The sequence below is a fragment of the Scyliorhinus canicula genome, chromosome 3 (assembly GCF_902713615.1).
Source record: "Scyliorhinus canicula chromosome 3, sScyCan1.1, whole genome shotgun sequence".
In the NCBI taxonomy this organism is placed as follows: Eukaryota; Metazoa; Chordata; class Chondrichthyes; order Carcharhiniformes; family Scyliorhinidae; genus Scyliorhinus; species Scyliorhinus canicula.
The window spans coordinates 266748723-266771694 of NC_052148.1; the positions used below are offsets into that span (position 1 = coordinate 266748723).

At 48.3% G+C, this 22972-nt stretch overlaps 1 protein-coding gene across 3 annotated transcripts in view; it reads left to right on the forward strand.

Annotated features, from left to right (window-relative positions):
- grid2 (glutamate receptor, ionotropic, delta 2) overlaps positions 1-22972 on the forward strand; it is a 1198200-nt gene that overhangs the window by 1169734 nt on the left and 5494 nt on the right. Inside the window, exon 16 of one of the 3 annotated variants that reach the window (XM_038792752.1) lies at positions 2273-2451. The exons of the other annotated variants lie outside the window; for them this stretch is intronic. Within the exon in view, the coding sequence (XP_038648680.1) occupies positions 2273-2317 (45 nt within the window). The 3' untranslated portion in view covers positions 2318-2451. Of the gene's footprint in view, positions 1-2272; positions 2452-22972 lie in introns of those variants that run through there. 3 annotated transcript variants of the gene reach the window in all.

Genomic DNA, 22972 nt, shown 5'->3' on the forward strand with positions numbered 1-22972 from the left:
CCCCAATCTTAATCCCTCCAGCACTGGTGTCTTTAGCTGCCAAGGCGCCAATCTCTAGAATTCCCTCCTGAAATCTCTCCACACCTCAACATTTCTCTCCTCCTTTAGGACGCATCCTGAAACCCACGTCATTGGCCAAGCTTTTGCTCATCTGCCCTAATACCTCCTTATGTCGCTCTGAGTCAACTTTTTGATTTGGAATGCCTCTGTGGTGCACTGTATGTATGTTAAAGGTGCTACATAAATACAATCTCTTGATGCTGTTGCCGAGGTTCTGTGCTCTCGCACTGTGAGAAGGGAATCAAAGGTTTGATAGAACTGTTGAGAACTGAACTGAGGTATGGTCAGACTGGGAGGTGGACGAGTGTGTTGGCAGACTGGGGGGTACCCAGAATCTGTCGAAATGAGGAGAAAGGGGGAGGTGGGGCAGCACGGTGGTGCAGTGGTAGTGGTGGTCGTGTTTCCACGTGCCTGCTTCCTTGTCCTTTAGGTGTTGTTGAAGGAGCCTTGACGAGTTGCTTAAGTGCATCTTGTATATCGTACATGCTGCTGTCATTATGCACTAGAATAGAATAGAATAGAATCCCTGCAGTGCAGAAGGAACCATTTGGCCCATCAAATCTGCACCGACCATCTGAAAAAGCACTCTACTCAAGCCCACTTCCCCCCAACTCATATAACCTGTTAACCTAACCTACGCATCCCTGGACACTAGGGGACAATTTAACATGGCCAATCCACCTAACCTGCACATCTTTGGACTGTGGGAGGAAACCGGAGCACCTGGAGGAAACCCACGCCCTCAGGGGGAGAAAGTGCAGACTCCGCACAGAGAGTGGTGCAGGGAATGAATGTTTACAGTTGAGAATGGGCTCGATCTTGTTGGAACTGCTCACATCTAGGCAAGTGGAAAGTATTTATCACACTGCTAAACTATGCCTTATCGATGGTGGATGGTTTTAGAGAATCAGAAGTTACACATCTCTGACCGGATGTAGTAGCTACAGTAATTATATGTCTGGTCCAGTTAACTTTCTGGACAATATTGAGAGTGTAATAATTTAACCATCTTTATATCTCTTGTTAGAGATCGTCATTGGCTGGCACATGTGCAGTGTGAATGTTACTTGCTCCATATCAGCCTCAGTCTGAATGTTGTCCAGGTTTTGCTACATGCAGGCACGGACCGTTTCAATATCTGAAGAGTTGCAAAATGAACTGAATACTGTGCAATTATCAGTGAATATCCCAACTTCTGACCTTATGTTGGTCGGAAGGTCATTGATAAAGCAGCTGAAGATGGCTGGGTAGGATATGACATTAGACACTCACACCACACATATACCAGGCAATGATAATCGCCAACAAGAGAAAATCTAGCTTTCTTCCCTTGACATTCAATGGCATTACTAATGGCATTGAGGGCAGCACGGTAGCACAAGTGGATAGCACTGTGGCTTCTCAGGTCCAGGGTCCCAGGTTCGATTCCCCGCTGGGTCACTGTCTGTGCGGAGTCTGCACGTTCTCCCCCTGTCTGCGTGGGTTTCCTCCGGATGCTCCGGTTTCCTCCCACAGTCCAAAAGACGTGCAGGTTAGGTGGATTGACCATGCTAAATTGCCCTTAATGTCCGGGGAGTTTAGGAAGGGTTATTGGTTGTGAGGATGGGGTGGACGTGGGGGCTTAAGTGGGTCGGTGCAGACTCAATGGGCCAAATGGCCTCCTTCTGCACTGTATGTTCTACGTTCTAATACCGAATCCTCCAGTTACAAGATCCTGTGGCTTATAATTGAGCAGAAACTTAACTGGACCAGACAAATAAACTCTGTGGCTGCAACAGCTGCTCAGAGGTTGGGAATCCGGTGGTGTGCAACGCAACTCATCTCCTGGCTCTCTCAAACCTGCCAATAAAGGTGCAAGTCAGGAGTGTGATAATGTCCTGAGGAACTTCTGCACCAGCATCCGAGATGATTGTCTTTCAACAACCACGAGCAACTTCCTTTGTGCGAGGTGCACCTCCAGTCAGCGGAGAGAACCCCCCCCCCCCCACCCCCCCCACACTTATTCCCATTCACTGCAATTTTGCCAAGGTTCCTCGATGCCACACTCAATCAAATACTGCCTTGATATCAAGGGATAGTCACTCTCACCTCACCTCTGGAGTGTAGCAATTGGGCCCATATTTGGACCAGGGTTGTAATGAAATCTGGAACTGAGTGATCCAGTTGGAGAGCTGCTCATTTCCCAGCTGCTTTCCTCACTTTTGATTCGCAGGTTCCCGGCCTCTTCAATTCTGATTTGCTACTGGTTTCCCTCTGAGCCAATAAGGGAAGTGTTGGAGCAAAGGTGTGACAACAGGAAGTAGATACGGCAAACAGGAAGTGCAGAAAATGCATACTTGGATACAAGACTGTGTAGATACATTTCTCCACTGGTAATAAACAATATAAAATGGTCAGAATGCACCAGCCTCCAAATTATTTTAACATGTGGGCTTCTACTGTTTTGGAAACTGAAGTAGCAAAGTAGTTAATTGACCAGAATGTGCCAGTTGTGCAGAACTTTCACCTAGAACAAAGAAAAGTACAGCACAGGAACAGGCCCTTCAGTCCCCCCAAGCCTGCGCCGACATGATGCCTATCCAAACTAAAATCTTCTACACTTCCGGGGTCCGCATCCCTCTATTCCCATCCTGTTCATGTATTTGTCAAGATGCCCCTTAAACGTCACTATCGTCCCTGCTTCCACCACCTCCTCCGGCAGCGGCTTCCAGGCACCCACTACCCTCTGTGTAAAAAACTTACCTTGTACATCTCCTCTAAACCTTGCCCCTCTCACCTTAAACCTATGTCCCCTAGTAATTGACCCCTCTACCCTGGGAAAACTTCTCTGACTATCCACTCTGTCTATGCCCTCATAATTTTGTAGACCTCTATCAGGTCGCCCCTCAACCTCCTTTGTTCCAGTGAGAACAAACCACGTTTATTCAACCCCTCCTCATAGCTAATGCCCTCCATACCAGGCAATATCCTGGTAAATCTCTTCTGCACCCTCTCTAAAGCCTCCACATCCTTCTGGTAGTGTGGCGACCAGAATTGAACACTATACGCCAAGTGTGGCCTAATTAAGGTTCTATTCAGTTGCAACATGACTTGCCAATTCTTATACTCAATGCCCCGGCCAATCAAGGCAAGCATGCCGTATGCCTTCTTGACTACCTTCTCCACCTGTGTTGCCTCTTTCAGTGACCTGTGGACCTGTACACCAAGATCTCTCTGACTGTCAATACTCTTGAGGGTTCTAACATTCACTGTATAGTCCCTACCAGCATTAGACCTTCCAAAATGCGTTACCTCACATTTGTCCGGATTAAACTCCATCTGCCATCTCGCTGCCCAAGTCTCCAAAATATCTAAATCTGCTGTATCCTCTGACAGTCCTCATAGCTATCCGCAATTCCACCAACCTTTGTGTCGTCCGCAAACTTACTAATCAGACCCGTTACATTTTCCACCAAATCATTTATATATACTATGAACAGCAAAGGTCCCAGCACTGATCCCTGCGGAACACCATTAGTTGCAGCCCTCCAATCATAAAAGCACCCTTCCATTGCTACTCTCTGCCTTCTATGACCCAGCCAGTTCTGTATCCACCTTGCCAGCTCACCCCTGATCCCGTGTGACTTCACCTTTTGTACCAGTCTGCCATGGGGGACCTTGCCAAAGGCCTTACTGAAGTCCATATAGACAACATCCACTGCCCTACCTGCATCAATCATCTTTGTGACCTCCTCGAAAAACTCTATCAAGTTAGTGAGACACGACCTCCGCTTCACAAAACCGTGCTACCTCTCGCTAATGCAACCACTTGCTTACAAATGGGAGTTAGATCCTGTCTCGAAGAATTCTCTCCAGTAATTTCCCTACCACTGATGGAAGGCTCACCGGTCTGTAGTTCCCTGGATTAACCTGAGGCAATAAGGACATAAATCAAAGAATCTTACACCTTACTCAAAAAAGCAGCAAATTATTGCAGACTCCTGACCTGCAGGACGTCCACTTTAACAAGTAAGTCAGCATCATTGTCTATTCTCTATATGTTTTATTCTTTCCTGGGATATGGATCTCATTGGCATCGTCACCATTTGTTGTCCATCCCTAATAACTCTTTGAGGGTCGCTAAGAGTCACCACATTGCTGTGGGTCAGGAGTCACATGTAGGCCAGACCGGGTAAGGACGCAGATTTCCTTCCCTGAGGGACGTTGGTAAGACGTAAAATATATCTGTGCGTTTTTACCACAGTGGATGATTGTTTCATGGTCAACATGGCTGGGACGAACTTTATACCCCAGATATATTTTTGGATTAATTAATTGCCCCGGTGGGAAATTGAACCCGCGCCCACAGAGCATTAGCCTGGGCCTCTACATGGCAAGTCCAGTGACATTACCACCAGTCATCATTTCCCCCTCATACCTGGTCCTCAGATTTGTTTTAGCCGCAATGCTTTTACGTACCAGTCTGTCTCATGTAGCTGCATGTGCAATTTTAAGTCCTTCCCCTAATTTAGAGTTACTGGGCTGGGAGGGTGGTAGCAATGGTTGGTGTGGCATGCCGCCTCTGAGTGCCACCTTGTTGCAGCTCTCTTGTCCAAGCTGGGCTAGTATTGGGCCCCCCTGTCCAGTGGCAAGGTAGTAATTGCAGGAGGAGGAGGTTGCAATCATGGACAAATGTTCCAGAGAAAGTAGTGCCCCGTGTCGCTTCCTTTGCTGCTTTGGCTCAGTGAGTTCAAACTTGATTCCTTTCACTGAACCTTTCCAGCATTGGTCATTAACTCCCAGTCTCAGTTCACAGTCCCTGAGTCTGGAGGTTGTGGGTTCAAGTCCTGCTGTGGTAACTTGAGCATACGCCTGCAGTGTAGCACTGAGGAGCGGCGCTCTGAAGGGGGATTTGTTATTTGGGTGAGATTTTAAACTGAGGCCTCCCCTCTCCAGTGGATTCAAAAGATCCCCCAATATTCTGTGATATCAAGCAGTGACATTGACCTTCTTAACAAAGGGCACAAGATATGATTCCATTCCTTTTGGTGGGACAACATTGGTTGACGGAGGGATGTCCTTGATAGACATGCCAAGGACCATCTTGTTGTTTGGTTACTGCTGATGCCCTGCATTCTCTCCGCTGCCTCACCAACCAGTGCTACCACCCTCCCAGTCCTGGAGGAGAGCTTGCATTCTCTCAGAACCCTATTGCTTACTGACGCCACTGGAGAGCAAAGGAATTCTGAAGCCTGACTGTGAGATAGTTTCCGTGGCTATCAGCGTACATTAAAAAAATCAAACTTCCACTGGAAGGAATACAGCCTCCTGTTAACACCAACAGATATTCTAGACCAGATCAGGAAATGTTAGGAGGGCTATAACTACCAAAAACCTAATCTTGAACTGCTTGATTATCATAGAATTTACAGTGCAGAAGGAGGCCATTCGGCCCATCGAGTCTGCACCGGCTCCTGGAAAGAGCACCCTACCCAAGGTCAACACCTCCACCCTATCCCCATAACCCAGTAACCCCACCCAACACTAAGGGCAATTTTGGACACTAAGGGCAATTTATCATGGCCAATCCACCTAACCTGCATATTTTTGGACTGTGGGAGGAAACCGGAGCACCCGGAGGAAACCCACGCACACACGGGGAGGATGTGCAGACTCCGCACAGACAGTGACCCAAGCCGGAATCGAACCTGGGACCCTGGAGCTGTGAAGCAATTGTGCTATCCACAATGCTACCGTGCTGCCCCCCGTGCTTGATGACAACACAGTTCCTTTGGTCTACATTGCTGTTTCTCATCTGGATTTTGGTAAGGAATTAGACACAAGGACTTGCATTTATTCAGCTCTCTGGCAACCACCAGATGTCTGAAAGTGCCTTCCAGCCAATGAAATACCTTCTGGAGTGTAGTCACTGTTGTAATATAGAAAATGCAGCAGCTAATTTGTACATAGCAAGTTCCCCACAAATAGCAATGTGACAATTCCCCCCCCCCCCCCCCCCCCACCCCTCCCAGCACCACCACCAACTTCACAATAGTGCTGTGGGACCTTTTACCTCAACCCAAACTGGTCGATGGGGCCTCAGTTTAAAGTCTCATTCGTGAGACCACACCTTTGACTGTCCATCAGTACTGCACCGAGTGCCAGGCTGGATTTTTGGGCTTAAGGCCTGGAGAGGGACTGGAATCCAAACGCTGTGTTGTGGAGGAAAGTGTGGTACCCAGTGAGCCACAGCTGGTATAAAGTTAGACAAGAATATTCGGAGTTTTGGAACCAAGGTGGGTAAATTGAGTTAAGGTTGTGATCATCCATCATCTAATCGACTGGTGGTTTAGGCTTGAGGTGTTGAGGAACTCCTCTTCCTATGTTCCTGGAAGTGCAAAGCACACCCGGAAAAGCATGCTTTTCATTCATACTTCCATTTTATTCTACAATAATAATCTTATTCTCTGGAACACTAGACCCTCAGACCTCCATTATTTACGATTCACGTATCAATAATATCACCCTCAAGACCGTGCTGAGAATTTATGTCCCACTATCAGGTCTATCGGGTCTTTAGAGATGCTTTTCATTGTCAAATGAATCTGTTTACTTCTTTGAGGTGTCCCAAGCCTTTCGTGACAAGACTGTGAATTGACAGTGAGAGCTGACAACTAATCCTTGACAGGTTAAACGGAAGGAATCAAATTTGAACAAGGGGTTCACAGGAATGAATTATGCTTCAGTGCACCAGAGCACAGCCGCAGGGGATTAAGTTCATCGTTGGGGATTGAAACCACATTTTTGGTCCGTGTAGTTCCTCAGCGTGCCCACTGTTGGGGTCAAGTTTAACTTGGTGTAAATTAGGTCAAAAGGGGGTTGGTGGCCTTCCCACCCCACTAACCCAAATTCAGCAGGCTTCTGTCCTTTTGAAAAGGGCCGATCTTCGGGAACAAAAGCCTAGTTGCCTAAGACACTAGGACCCTTTAAATATGCCAATTAGGATCCTTGGAGCCATGATTGCCACCTTAGGTTGGAAGTACTTGGAGCATAGGATGTCCAGGCTCTGATCATTCCCACTAGCAATGGAGCCAAAGAGACTCAGCCAAAGGTAAGTTGAAGATTATTCTTGTTAGAGAAGAGGAAGAAAAAGACTTGCATTTATATAGCGCCTTTCATAAACTCAGGACATCCCCAAACACTTCCCAGTCAACCAAGTAAAGTGACTAAAGTGCTGTCACTGTTGTAATGTAGCAGCCAATTAGCATACAGCAAGTTCCTACAAACAGCAATCTGATAATAACTAGATAATCTGTTTTTACCAATGTCATCTGAGGGATAAATACTGGGGAATAAGTCCCTTGCTCTTACTCGACTGGTGCCGAGGGATCACATACATCCCGCTGAGCGAGGATGGATGCCACCTCGGTTTGGCGTCTCATTCAAGAGGCAGCACTGCCAACAGTGCAGCATTACGGCTGCCCTGCGCTGGAGTGTCAGCCTAGAGTTATTGGCTAAGGTCGCAAGGTCTTAACACTTACACAGTGAGCTTGGCTTCATCAAAGATCCGACGGGTAATGTCAAAAGCAAGACTTCCTACTGGGTTTGCGTTCGGGTTTATTTCTCTTCTCTTCGAAGAGAAAGACAATCAAATCCATGGATGCAGTTAGCGACAGTGGATGGCAATAATTAAACGCTGACCGTATTAATCTTTAGCATTGAGAAGACCAGGTCAACAAGGTAGCTGAGAAAGATTGATTGCAATGTTACCCTGACCACTCTGCACAGTAAGGATTGCAATTTCCATTCAATTACAAACACTCTGGCCTCTGACTCATTGATCCACAATGTGGTGAATAAATCTGGTGAAGATAAAATCTGCCCCACCTGTCATCCTGTAGTATCAATGCTCAATTGATGGAATATCGAAGCTTGAGTTGGTAAATGCAGAGCAAGCGCAGAGGCGGGGGCTCCCATCCAGGATCGTAACACATTTTAAAATTCATTTGTGGGATGTGAATGTTGCAGGCTGGGCCAGCATTTATTTCCCATCCATAATTTCCCTTCAGAACCAAAAAATCCCTACGGTGCAGAAGGAGACCATTTGGCCCATCGAGTCTGCACCGACCCTCTGAAAGAGCACCCTACCGAGGCCTACTCCCCCACCCTATCCCCGTAACCCCATCTGACCTGCACATGCCGGGGCACTAATGGGCATTTTCAGAATGACCAATCCAGCTAGCCTGTACATCTTTGGACTGTGGGAGGAAGCCGGAGAACCCGGAGGAAACCCACGCAGACACGTGGAGAACATGCAAACTCCACAAAGTCGCTCAAGGCTGGAAATGAACCCAGGTCCCTGGCGCTGTCAGGCAGCAGTGCTAACCACCTTGCCACCCTGCTGCACATAGAAGGTGTCATAATATCCACTCATGTATGTAATGAGATGCAGACAGGCAGTGATTGACACACAGGATGACCAATGAATGCACAACATAGAACAACCAATCACCAGAGAGGACACCACCACTATAAAGCCCACAGGGCATTAAGACTCTCTCTCTCTCAGGACCCAGCTACTGAGACAGTCAGAGTGAACCCACAACTGAACATGTACAGCAGTCCACTAGTTAAATAAAACAGTGTTGGATCATTTCCTGTGTCAGACGTCTGTTTCTAGCTTCCCTGCATCCAGTTTCAGTCAACATCGAACCAACCTGCCGAACGCATCATGGTACCAGAGTGCTATTAATCCTAACGAACCTACCTCGAGTGAATATGCAACGACCAGCAAGCAGCCAGACAGCGAAATGGAAAACACCAGCCTCCTCCGCAGCTCCGCATCTCCGGCAACCGTGCCGCCAATTGGAAAATCTTCAAGCAAAAGTTCCTCCTGTATATCGAGGCTTCTGACCTCGAGGCAGCATCGGATGCCAGGAAGATCGCGCTCTTCCTGTCGACTGTGGGGGATCACGCCATCCATATCTACAACTCGCTTACGTTTGCCGATGGCGAAGACAAGACGAGGTTCAAGACAGTTCTGCTAAAATTCCACTGCCACTGCGACATTTAGGTGAATGAGAACTTTGAACGGTACATCTTCCAACAGAGGCTTCCGGATAAGGATGAACCTTTTCAGTCCTTCTTGACCCATCTCCGCATCCTGGCGCAGTCATGTAATTATGGCTCGACGGCTGATTCCATGATCCGGGATCAGATTGCTTTCGGGGTCCACTCCGACTCCCTGCAGCAGCAGCTCCTCAAAATCAAACAGTTGACCCTCTCCGTCGCTATTCAGACATGCATAGTCCATGAGCATGCCAAGAATCATTACTCCCATCAGGGGCGAAATTCTCCGACCCCCAGCAGGGTCGGAGAATCACCTGGGGCCGCCGAAAATCCCGCCCCCGCCGTGGCAGAGATTCTCTGCCACCCGGGAAGTGGCGGGGGCTGGAATCTCGCCACTCCGATCAGAGAGGCCCCTGCGATGATTCTCCGGCCCGGATGGGCCGAAGTCCCGCCGCTGGGAGGCCTCTCCCGCCGCCGAGGTTTAAACCACCTCTGGAATGTCGGGATCAGCGGCGCGAGCAGGCCCCCGGGGTCCTGGGGTGGGGCGGGGGGCGATCGAACCCCAGGGGGTGCCCCCACGGTGGCCTGGCCCGCGATCGGGGCCCCCCGCTCAGACTCCGGGCCAGTGCCCTGGGTGCACTATTTTCCTCCGCGTCCGCCACGGCCTCCGCCATGGCGGAAGCGGAAGAGAACCCCACATCACGCATGCGCCGCCAGTGACGTCAGCGGCCAGCCCCGCTGCCAGTCTTCTGGCGCAAACCGCTCCGGCACGGGGCTGGCCCCCAAAGGTGGGGAGGCCCGACCCCTGAGTGGTTGGCGCTACTCCCCTACACCTGCACCCTCCGTCACGCTGGGTAGGGGAGAATGCCGCCCCAGGGCGGCAGAAACTGCGAAACTGGCCTCCAACAAGGCAGAACGGGTGCAGGCCATTCCAAAAATGCAAGGCCCGAGCATCGAGGAGAGTGGCTGTTTTGCACACTTTTCCCGGATCCCTACGCATGCGCGCCACCTCCGGGTGGACGACGAGGCCGAAAACCCTAATGCGCAGGTGCGTACGTCAGCCGACCACACTGCGCACGCGCGATGGCGCACAGAACATGCTGACGTCAGCGTCATGACGTGTCCGCCCATTTAAAGTGGCAATGTCCAGCCAAAGGACGGCGATGTATACAGTGTGGGAAGCCTGGCCATTAAGCGGCCTTCTGCAGGTCCGCTCTACTGATCATCAGCCAGCGATCCCAGCTGCGGTGCAGAAGTGTCCGCTCGGTACAACAAGGCATGCAGAATTCTGATCCTGACTGCCCAACAAACTCCGATGCTGACTGCCTCGAGTCTCCATATCGGGTGGGCATCATAACCACATGCGAGCTGGTCTCCACCGCACCTGCAAACCGCCTTTCGATCCTCAATGTGGATGCCGACGACGAGTGGTGTGCTGTCCTCACAATCAACCAGGCTCGCATCCAATTTAAACTGGAAACCGGCACGTCTGCGAACCTCATATCACAATCAGATCGCGACAGCATCCATGCCCAACCAAGCATTCTTCCACCAGCCTACCAGCTCCTTGACTACACTGGCAATGCCATACCTGCCAGTGGATCATGTCAGCTAGGGGTATCTCACAAGGAAATCAAGGCAACATTACGATTCGAGATCGTCCGGCCTGACAGGGCGTACCTGCTCGGTGCTCGCGCCTGCAAACTCCTGAATCTGGTCCAGCGAGTCCACACCATGTCCTCGACACCGGCGACTGCCTCCCCCAATGTGAATCTCCAGGCCAAGATAGACGACATTCTCACACAATACCACAATGTGTTTGATGGAATGGGCACACTCCCATATCACTACAAGATATTGCTCAAACCGAACGTCACCCCAGTGATCCATGCACCACGCCGGGTTTCAGCTGCTCTCAAGGATCATCTGAAAAAAGCTACAAGACCTCCAAGACCAGGGCATCATCTCAAAGGTCACGGAACCAACAGACTGGGTCAGCTCCATGGTCTGCTTAAAAACACCCTCTGGTGAACTCCGCATTTGCATTGATCCCAAAGACGTGAACCGCAACATCATGCGCGAGCACTGCCCGATCCCGAAGCGTGAAGAGTTAACCAGTGAGAAGGCTCATGCCAAATTCTTTACCAAGCTAGACACCTCCCGTGGCTTCTGGCAAATACAGCTGGGCGCGTCCAGTCAGAAGCTGGGCACATTTAACACTCCGTTCGGCCGCTATTGCTATAACCGCATGCCCTTCGGTATCATATCAGCTTCCGAAGTATTTCATCGCATTGTGGAGCAAATGATGGAGTGCAAGCGAGGGGTTGCGAGTCTATGTGGATGGCGTGATCATCTGGTCCACAACGCCCGAGGATCACATTGCTCGCTTCAAACAGGTCTTCCAGCGGATTCATGAAAAAGGCCTCCAGCTCAACAGGGCCAAATGCTCATTTGATCGAGCCGCGATCAAGTTTCTGGGTGACCACATTTCACAGCAGGGTGTGCAACCTGACGCCGACAAGGTGCTGGCGATCAATGCCATGAAGACCCCGGAGGACAAGAAGGCTGTCCTCCGCTTCCTCAGGATGGTAAGTTTTCTCGGGAAATTCATTCCCAATATGGCAGTACACACCACGGTCCTCCAGCATCTCGTAAAGAATTCAACAGTGTTCCAGTGGCTGCCCGCACATGAAAAGGAGTGGCTTGAGCTGAAGGCGAAGCTCACCACAGCCCCAGTACTGGCGTTCTTTGACCCAACCAGGGATACCAAGATATCTACTGGTGCAAGCCAGGACAGCACTGGGGCAGTGCTCCTCCAGCGAGACGACTCCTCGTCATGGGCTCCAGTGGCATATGCCTCTAGGGCCATGACGCCGACCGAGCAACAGTATGCTTAGATCGAAAAGGAGTGCTTGGTTCTCCTGACAGGAATAGTCAAGTTTCATGACTACGTATATGGCCTGCCAAAGTTCATGGTGGAAACAGACCACAGGCCTTTAGTTCACATAATCCAGAAGGATTTAAATGACATGACACCTCGGCTACAGCGAATTCTTCTTCGTCTCCGCCGATATGACTTCAAACTCAACTACACACCGGGTAAGGAGCTGATCATTGTGGATGCCCTATCCCGATCCATCACCACGCCTTCTGAACAGGGCGACTTCATCTGCCACATGGAGGCACAGGTGCAGTTGTGTGCCAGCAACGTCCCAGCCACTGATGATCAAGTGGTCAAAATAAGCGAAGAAACTGCCAAAGATTCTCTACTGCAACGTTTGATGCAACACCTCGCCCATGGCTGGCAAAAGGGGCAATGTCCCCAGTTCTTTAACGTTAAGGACGAGTTAATGGTTGTTGAGGGAATCCTTCTTAAACTAGATCGGATCGTCATTCGTCAAAGCATGCAAGCTATGATGCTCAGGCAGATCCATGAGGGTCACCTTGGGGTCGAAAAATGTCGACGCAGAGCTCGGGAAGCGGTTTATTGGCCGGGCATCAGCCAGGACATTGCCGACAGGGTCCTCAACTGCACAACCTGCCAGAAGTTTCAACCGGCTCAGCCCAAGGAAACACTGCAACAGCACGAGATTGTTACCTCTCAATGGTCTAAAGTGGGGATAGACCTCTTTCACACCAATGGGCGTGACTACATGCTCTTGGTCGACTACTTCTCCAGTTACGCGGAAGTGGTAAAACTGTCGGATCTCACGTCCAAGTCAGTCATGAAAGCCTGCAAAGAGACGTTTGCCAGGCATGGGATGCCACTCACAGGGATGAGTGACAGCGGTCCATGTTTCTACAGCCAAGAGTGGTCCGACTTTGCACACTCCTACAACTTCAGTCACATCACCTCCAGTCCCCATTACCCGCAATCAAACAGGAAGGCCGAGAAAGGAGTCCATATTGTCAAGCTGTTGTTGTGCAAGGCTACAGACTCGGCCTCCGATTTCAACTTGGCGCTGCTGGCATACAGGGCAACCCCTCTGTCGGCTGGTTTGTCTCCGGCGCAGCTGATCATGAACCGCAACCCGAGGACGACTGTTCCAGCCATCCATATTCCGGACCTTGACCACCTCACTGTGCTGCAAAAAGTGCAGCGATCCAGGGACCAGCAGAAGATCACGTATGATGCTCATGCCACAGATCTGCCTGCGCTGGCTCCAGCAGATGTTGTTCGCGTCCAGTTGCCTGAGGGAGGCTGGTCAGCCCCAGCTGTTGTTGTCAGGAAGGCCACCCCAAGGTCAAATGGCTGACGGCTCCATTCTCCGGCGCAACAGGAGGGTGCTGCAAAGAGTTCCTCGCCCACCACCTGACCGCATTGCTCTGCCGGTTATCATGCTTCCTCCAGACGTCTCCTGCCACGAGGCCACCGATCTGCCAGCGATCCCGCCTCTCCATGAGATCATTGCAATGGCAGCAATCCCACCTGTCTAAGTGCCGGCGTCTCCTGCTCCACCTCTGCGGCGATCGACAAGAATTTGTTGCCCACCTCAAAGACTGTATCTATAGACTTAACTCTTGTAAATTTCCCACGTACATATGTTCATTAACTCACCACTTGTACATAGTCAGGCATGTATATACCTCCACGTTCCAAAATTTATTTTTAAAAAGGGGAGATGTCATAATATCCACTCATGTATATAATGAGATGCAGACAGGCAGTGATTGACACACAGGATGACCAATGAACACACAACACAAAACAACCAATCACCAGACAGGGCACCACTACTATAAAGCCCACAGGGCATTAAGACTCTCCCTCTCAGGACCCAGCTACTGAGACAGTCAGAGTGCACAAGCTAGTGAGCACTATCACCATGCGGTAGCTAGTAAGTCTGGTCAAGCCAGTAAGAGGTCATCAGTTAGATTAGTAGAGTGTCAACCCACAGCTGAACATGTACAGCAGTCCACTAGTTAAATAAAACAGTGTTGGATCATTTCCTGTGTCAGACGTCTGTTTCTAGTTTCACTGCATCCAGTTGCAGTCAACATCGAACCAACCTGCCTAACACATCAGAAGGTAGTGATGAGCTGCCTCTTGAACCAATGCACTCCTTAAGGTGCAGGTACACCCACCAATCTGTTAAGGATTTTGACCCAGTGACAGTGAAGGAACAGCGATATATTTCCGTCAGGAAGGTGGGTGACCTGAAGGGGAGCCTCCAGGTGATGGTTTTCCTAGTTATCACAGAATCACACAATGACACAGCACAGAAGAGGCCCTTTGGCCCATCGAGACTGCACCGACACATGAAAGGCATCTAACCTGCCTACCTAATCCCATTTGCTAGCACTTGGCCCAAAGCCTTGAATGTTATGACGTGCCAAGTCCTCATCCAAATACTTTTTAAAGGATGTGAGGCAACCCGCCTCTACCACCCTCCCAGGCCGTGCATTCCAGACCGTCACCACCCTCTAGGTGAAAAGAATTTTCCTCAAATCCCCCTTAACCTCCTGCCTCTTACCTTGAACTTGTGTCCCCTCGTAACTGACCCTTCAACTAAAGGGAACAGCTGCTCCCTATCTAACCTGTCCATGCCCCTCATAATCCTTTCCACCTCGATCAAGTCACCCCCTCAGTCTTCCCTGCTCCAGCGAAAACAACCCAAGCCTATTCAACCTCTCTTCTTCATAACTGAATTATTCCATCCCAGTCAACATCCTGGTGAATCTCCTCTGCCCCCCCGCCAGAGCAATCACATCCTTCCTATAATGTGGCGACCAGAATTGAACACAGTGCTCCAGCTGTAGTTCTCAATTCCAACATGACCTCCCTGCTTTTGTAATCTATGCCTCGATTGATAAAGCAAGACATCATGCAACACCAGGTGAGTGACCTGATAAAGGAGCTATTCTCTGAAAGCTAGCGATTCCAAATAAACCTATTGGACTTTAACCTGGTGTTGTAAGACTTCTTACTGTGCCCGCCCAATCCAACGCCAGCATCTCCACATCATCGATTGATAAAGGCAAATGTACCATATGCCTTCTTCAGCACTCTATTAACCTTCTGCCTTCAGACATCTACGGACAAAGACGCCAAGGTTCCTTTGTTCCTCGGAACTTCCCAGTATCAGGCCATTCATTAAACACTTCTTTGTCAAATTACTCCTTCCAAAGTGTATCACCTCACACTTTTTAGGGTTAAATTCCATCTGCATATCTGCCCATTTGACCGTCTATATCTTACAGTAATCCAAGACACTCAACCTCACTTTTAACACCCAGCCAATCTTTACGTCATCACAAACTTACTACCCCACACATAGTCATCTATGTTGTATATATATGACAAATGATAGGGGACCAGCACAGATCCCTGTGGTACGCCACTGGTCACTGGCTTGCAGTCATTAAAGCAGCTGCCTGTCATCACCCTCTGTCTCCTACAGCTAAGCCAATTTTGAATCCACCTTATCAAATTACCCTTTATCCTATGTGCATTTGTCTTCTTTATATGTCTCCCACATGCACCTTGTCAAAGGCTTTGCTGAAATCCATGTAAACCACATCAACTGCACTACCCTCATCTACACACCTGGTCACAGCCTCAAAAAATTCAATCAAATTTGTTAGGCATGACCTCCCTCTGGCAAAGCCATGCTGACTATTCCTGATCAAATCATGCCTCTCCAAGTGGATATAGATACTCTCCTTCAGAATTTTCTCCAATAGTTTCCGTACAACTGATGTGAGACTCACTGGTCTTAGTTCCCGGGTTTGTAGTTATCTGCTGCCTTTACATTAGAGTTTTTCAAACTTGTTTTCCCGGGACCCACTTTTACTATCCGGCCAACCTTCGCGACCCACGCCGCCGACCTTTGCGACCCACGCCAGCCAACCTTTGTAGCACACCCTTTTTGCTTACCTTTAATGTGACAGGTGAGCCTGCTTGGTCATCACAATCTCACTCCAATCAGGTTCACAGGAGGAGAGGGTTGCAGAGCTCAGCTGGTTCCTTTGTGCCGTCTTCACCTTTGTGAGAACGGAAAATCCAACATCGCACATGTAGATCGTTGTAAAGGGAAATAGCAACAAAATGCTTGTTTTACTCAGCACTGGGGAGGCTACTCCAGAATACTGACAGTCTGGTGGACTTGTGGCATGTTTTTAATGTGCTGTCACATGAGGTGCAGGTGTTCAGTCTCCTCATTTGGAGTCAGTTGCAAGTTAATAATTGACTGGGGTCTCACAACCAAGGGGATCTTTCACCCACCGCTTCTTTTAAAATCTGAAACTTCTCTTCTGGGAAGTAGCGACAAAAACTGTTGATCTGTGCAGCCGTGTGGGATTGAATAAGGCTTGCCAGTCTGTTGACAGTTCCCTTACTTTGGTGTGTCATAGGCGTGTGGGGAACATATAGTAGTTTTGACTTTATACTCACGCATGTCAAACTTTCAATGACTTTTGGAAAGCATCTATTTCTTCATAGTGCCAAAAGCAATCATCATCCTTCCCTTGCAATTTGAGGTTCAGTTTATTTTGAATTGAAAAGATGTCTGCAAGATAAGTCATAGTTTCATCATCAAACAAATCAGCAGAGGGGACGATTTCTCAAGGAGGAAAGTGTGGATTTCATACCTCAGTTTGTAAGCTGTGTCGAGCACCTGACCCCTTGGCAGCCAACGTACCTCTGTGTGGAACAATAAATGTGGGTCCTCGGCCCCCATATCAGAACACAGAACCTTGAAAAGCCTGGTATTGGGTGCGCTGCATTTAATGAAATTCACAACTTTCACAATTCCTTTCAACACCACTTCAAGATTGGATAGAATTCCTTTGAATGCCAGTGCCTCACGGTGAATAAAGCAACATCCCAAACAATGTCCTGACCAGCTGCCTCCTTAATCCTTGTTATAACTCTGCTGTTTTCCCCAGTCATGTTGGCTGCCCCATTGCTTGAGATTCCTCTGCAATGAACCAAGTCGAGCCCAGACTTTCTAAACATATCAGTATTCAATGCTTCAAAAAGCTGTGCGCTAGTCATGCTAGTTGGTAACGCCAGGCAGCACAGCAAATCCTCAACCGATTCATTGTGCTAAACAGACCTAAAGTAAACTGCAAGGTCACACAATCTGGAACGTCTGTACTTTCATCCAGTTGTATTGAGAACTCCTGTGCTGACTTTAAATGAAAAATAAGCTGGGCTTCTAAATTCTCAGCAATATCACAAATTCAGTGAGCCACTGTGTTATCATGAAGTGAGATGCATTCAGTTTTTCAGCCAACCTCTCATCTAGGACCGTACAAGCCATGTCCAATGCGGCAGGGAGAATTAATCTCTCTGCTACAGTGTGGGGAATTTTCTCTTTAACTACACAATAAGCTACCATGAGAGGCGATGCTTTGTCGTTCAGTGTTACATTTCTACCAAGAACCTCAGTTGATAATTGAAGTTACCGCTGTATCCTTTGAAAAAAAATCAAGAGATTTGTCCTCAAACTCCATGCGTAGTCTTCAAATGTCTTTGAAGTTTTGAGGGTTTTAGACTTTCATTTGCTAGTACTTCCCTGCACATAACACACATGGGCTTTGCATCCTGATTTGCATCAGCACAATCAACAAAGGTTAGGTGGATTGGCCATGCTAAATTGCCCCTTAGTGTCCCAAGGTTAATTTGGGTTAGGGGGATAGGTGGGGGAGTGGGCCTGGGTGGGCTGCTCTTTCAGAGATTTGGTGCAGACTCCATGGGCCGATATGGCCTTCTTCTGCATTGTAGGGATTCTATGAAAAGATTAAATTTTGTTGCTTCGCTTTGAAAGTTAGCTTGGGTGTCTTCCCTTCCCACACTCTTTGAAATTATAATGTTATTGACCCATAACTCTAGCCGTGAAGATCAGTGGCCTTGATTCGTCAAACAAATAAGAGATTGTAAAAGCAAATTACTGCGGATGCTGGAATCTGAGACAAAAATAGAAAATGCTGGACAATGTCAGCAGGTCTGACAGCATCTATGGAGAGAGAAGTGAACTAACGTTTTGAGTCTGGATGATTCTTTGTCAAAGCAAAAAGCTTGTCAGAGCTTTGATAAAGAGTCATCCAAATAAGAGACGAAGTTATCTATTATATGGAATAAAGCAGGGTAACAGGTCATTAGAAGGAGGACATCATAGTGTTGGAAAGGGCGCAATAAAGGATTAACTGCCCCTTAGTAGTATATAATCCCTCACGGTCTTTCCATGTTATCAGCCCGCTTTGAAAGAGTCATAGAAGCATGCAGCTCAGAAAAGGCCCTTCAGCCCATCGAGTCTGCACCAACAATAACTACCCCATATCTCGCGCTAATCCCATTTACCAGCACTTGTTCCGTATCGTTGAATGTGATGGTGATTCAAGAGCTCATCCAAGTGTTTTTTAAAGGTTGTGATGTTTCCAGCCTCCACTACCTTCCCAGGCCGTGCATTCCAGATTCTCACCACCCTCCGAACGAAAAAAATATTTTCTCAAATCCCCTCGTAACTTCATGCCCTCACCCTGAAACTATGCCCCCTTGCGATTGACCCCTCAACCAAGGGGAACAGCTGCATCCTATTTACCCTGTCCAAACCTTCATAATCTTATACACCTCAATCAGATCCCCTCTCAGCCTTCTCTGCTCGAAAGTGAACAATCCACATCTATGCAGTCTCTCCTTATCGTTCAGACATTCCATCCCAGGCAACATCCTGGTGAATCTCCTCTTCAATTACTTCCTTGCTATAGTGAGGTGACCAGAACTGCACCCAGTACTCCAGCTGTGGCCTAACCAATGATCTGTTCTGCTCCAAAATAACCTCCTTGCTCTTATATTCTAACATTTTGAATTCTCCCTCTGTGTACCAAAACAGGCGCCGGAATGTGGCGACTTGGGGCTTTTCACAGTAACTTCATTGCCATGTTAATGTAAGCCTACTTGTGACAATAAAGATTATTATATTCTATGCTATGACTGATAAGGGTATAAGTCCCATATGCCTTCTTAACTACCCTATTCACCTGCTCTGCCACCTTCAAAGATCGATGGACATGTACCCCAAGATCCATCCATTCCTCTGAGCTTCCTAGTGTCCTGCCATTCATTATGTACTCCTTGTCCGGTTTCTCCTTCCTAAGTGCAAACCCTCACAGTTTTCAGGTTTGAATACCATCTGCCATTGCACTGCCCATCTGACTAGTAACCTACCACCCTCTTCTTCAACTGAACTTCCTTCAGCCACACATTCAGTCACTTTATCGAAAGATTCTGTCAAATTTGTTAGGTATGACCTCCCTCTGACAAAGTCATTCTCACTGTCCCTAATCAACCCATGCTTTCCAAATGGAAATTAATTCTCTTCTTCAGAATTTTCTCCAATAGTTTCCCTGCCACTGATATGAGACTCACCGGTCTGCAATTTCCTGGTTTATCTCTACCACCCTTCTTGAAAAGTGGAACAAAATGAGCTGTTCTGGCGCTTCCCGTGGCCAGAGAAGAATTAAAAATCTGTGACAGATCCCCTGCAATTTCCTGCCTCACTTTCCACAGCAGCCTGGGAGGCAATTCATCTGGGCCTGGATCTTTGTCTATGTTTAAGCCCATCAAAGCCTCCAACACCACCTTGCTTCCTATGGCAATTTTTAAAAAACTGCTCAAGGTTCTCACAGTCCCATTTCCTGAATTCTGTACCTACATCTGCCTCCTGTGCGAAGTATTCATTGAACACCCTAGCAATCTCCTGCGGTTTTATGCACAGGTTGCCTCCTTGGCCTCTAACGGGCCTACTCTTTCCCTGGTTAACCTCATCCCCTTAATGTATTTATGGAATATCTTAGGGTTCTCCCTAATCTTATTCACAAGTTCTTTTTTATGCGCCTTTTTTTTCCTTCCTAATTGTTTTCTTAAGTTCCCTTTTGCACTTCTTATATTCCTTTAGGGCTGCAGTTGAATTTCTCTGTTCAATCTGCCGTGTCTGTCGAGGCCAGTGAGGCTAGTTCATTGAAGTGGGCCCGTCTGAGCTGGCATTAACTATGGACCACTCGATTACCCAAAAATATGCCGAGCCTGTGGTTGGGCTACAGAGATCCGGGAGGACCTGGAGTCTCCAAATTGATTGGACTCTTGATTGACTCTCTTTCCTTGGTTGTCCCTGTTTTGGGGTAGTGTGTTAAAGGACTAAGGCGGGAGTGATGTGGTGGTGTGGCCCCTTTAAGGGGGTGGGCTCCATGGAGCACGTGACTGGCTCAGGGCCAATCGTGTGGGAGCACGTGAACCCCAGGCAATTTGGAGTTTGCGCGGGGCCGTGGGAGCAGCACCCTGGGCAGTGTGGACCCAGGGAGATGCAGTGCAAAGACCGGGGGCTGGATTCTCCGATCCTGCGGCTATTTCCGCAGGATCCCTCTGGTCTTACGACCAGAAAGCCGGCGCACCCCCGCAACGATCCTCCGTCACAACATCGCAAAAACGGCATTGCCCACAATTCTGCCATAAACAGGGATTCTCCGGCCGATGGCCGAACGCGATTTTGCCGTCGACAATCGGAGAATCCAGCCCCGGGTGTTCCGTGCCTGTTATCGAATTGCTTTTGCCTTTCATCAAGAAACCCCTTTGTTCATTACAGAAAACCTTCAGTGTATGTCTCTCGCCACCACACAAAGCAACAAAATAAAATATTTTACACAGTCACAGGATATGGACATCGCTGGCAAGGTTAGCAATTTTTGCCCATCCCTAGTTACTCTTAAGAAGCTGGTAACGAGACATCTTATGAACTGCTGCAGTCCGTTTTCTTCAAATCTCTGTCCAGGCCTCCCTTTTTGCTGGAGTTCCAGGCGAAACCCCCAAATTCGTTACAATCTAGTCAGGGGCCAGTAACATTTCTTCAAAGTGGACGAAATTTGAAATTCCAGTGACTTACTAAGGGAATAAGATTCCCGGGTTTTAAACAAAGGGAAGAAATTTCATGATAGAAAGATCATCAGAGGAAGTAGTCAGTGGTTCATCTTTTGCGGCAACAAAATTGGCTATGTGGTAAACATGAATTGACAGCCAGACTGTGGTTGAATACACCACAAATTTCAACCTGAATTTCTCAGCCACCCACCCAGACAACAGTGACCACTGTGAGTCGCAAACTGCTTTCCAAACTCTGCTTTCCTCACAAGGGATTTCAGCTCATCTTCTTCCAAGATCGCCAGCTCTACTCCACCTGAGTTCCACGGATACAATCCTCACCCAAAAGCTGCACCATTCCATATCTCTCTGAAATCTGCTCCTGGTTCCAAAAAACCCTTGGTCTCTTTTCCAGCTGAACTGACTTACCACCGAGACTGCATCCACCTGTGACGGGCAGGCTGCACTCCAAACACAGGCACAGTCCCAGCTCTCAATCACACTGCTGCCAACAACTGCTCCTGGGCTTCTCTGAGCCCAGGCTCCACTGCAGCCTGATGCAATCCCTGCTGTGGGCTTACTTGAGCCCCAACTCTTAGCAATATGGAGCTAGCGGCTCCCAGGGCTTCTCCCTCACCAGCATGGAGCTGAGTGCAGCCGACGTTCCTCTTTGTCTGCTCCCCAGAGACTACTGTTCACCCGAACGGATCTGTGACCTTTTTCTTTTTAACCTTTTTCAAAATCTACCAACTGGGTTCTGCCCCTGTTCCTAGGCAGCCTTCACATGTATCCAAGCCACGTACATTCTGCAGCTAACACTTTATAATTTCCAGTTAACCAAAGTTCAACCCTGGTGTCAACTCCAACCCCATCTGCAAGTTTGCTGATGATACGACCATAGTGGCCGGATCTCAAATAACAACTAGTCAGAATACAGGAGGGAGTTAGAGAACCTAGTAGAGTGGTGCAGCAACAACAATCTATCCCTCAATGCCAGCAAAACTAAAGAGCTGGTCATTGACTTCAGGAAGCAAAGTACTGTACACACCCCTGTCAGCATCAACGGGGCCCAGGCAGAGATGGTTAGCAGTTTCAAATTCCTTGAGGTACACATCTCCAAAAATCTTTCCTGGTCCACCCACGTCAACGCTACCACCAAGAAAGCGCAACAGCGTCTATACTTCCTCAGGAAACTAAGGAAATTCGGCATGTCCACATTAACTCTTCCCAACTTTTACAGATGCACCATAGAAAGCATCCTATCGGGCTGCATCACAGCCTGGTATGGCAACTGCTTGGCCCAAGACCGCAAGAAACTTCAGAGAGTTGTGAATACAGCCCAGCCCATCACACGAACCTGCCTCCCATCCATTGACTCCATCTAACCTCCCGCTGCCTGTGGAAAGCGGGCAGCATAATCAAAGCCCCCTCCCACCTGGCTTACTCATCCTTCGAACTTCTTCCATCGGGCAGGAGATACAAAAGTCTGAGAACTCGCACAAACAGACTCAAAAACAGCTTCTTCCCGCTGTTACCAGACTCCTTTACGACCCTCTTATGGACTGACCTGATTAACACTACAGCTCTGTATGCTTCACCCGATGCCAGTGCTTATGTAGTTACATTGTGTACCTGATGTGGCCCTATTATGTATTTTCTTTTATTTCCTTTTCTTTTCATGTACTTCATGATCTGTTGAGCTGCTCGCAGAAAAATACTTTTCACTGTACCTCGGTACACGTGACAATAAACAAATCCACTCATCCATCCATCCTGGCCAATGTTTATCCCTCGATCAACATTACAAAAACTGATTATCTGGTCATGAGCACAGTGTCGTTTGTGGGAGCTTGCTATGCCAAATCGCCTACTGTGTTTCCTACATTACAACAGTGATTCCACTTCAAAAGTGCTTCAATGGCTGTGAAGCACTTTGGCATGCCTTGAGGTGGTGAAAGTTGCAATGTATATGCAATTTCCTTTTGTTGGGCACAATATGAAGCTGTG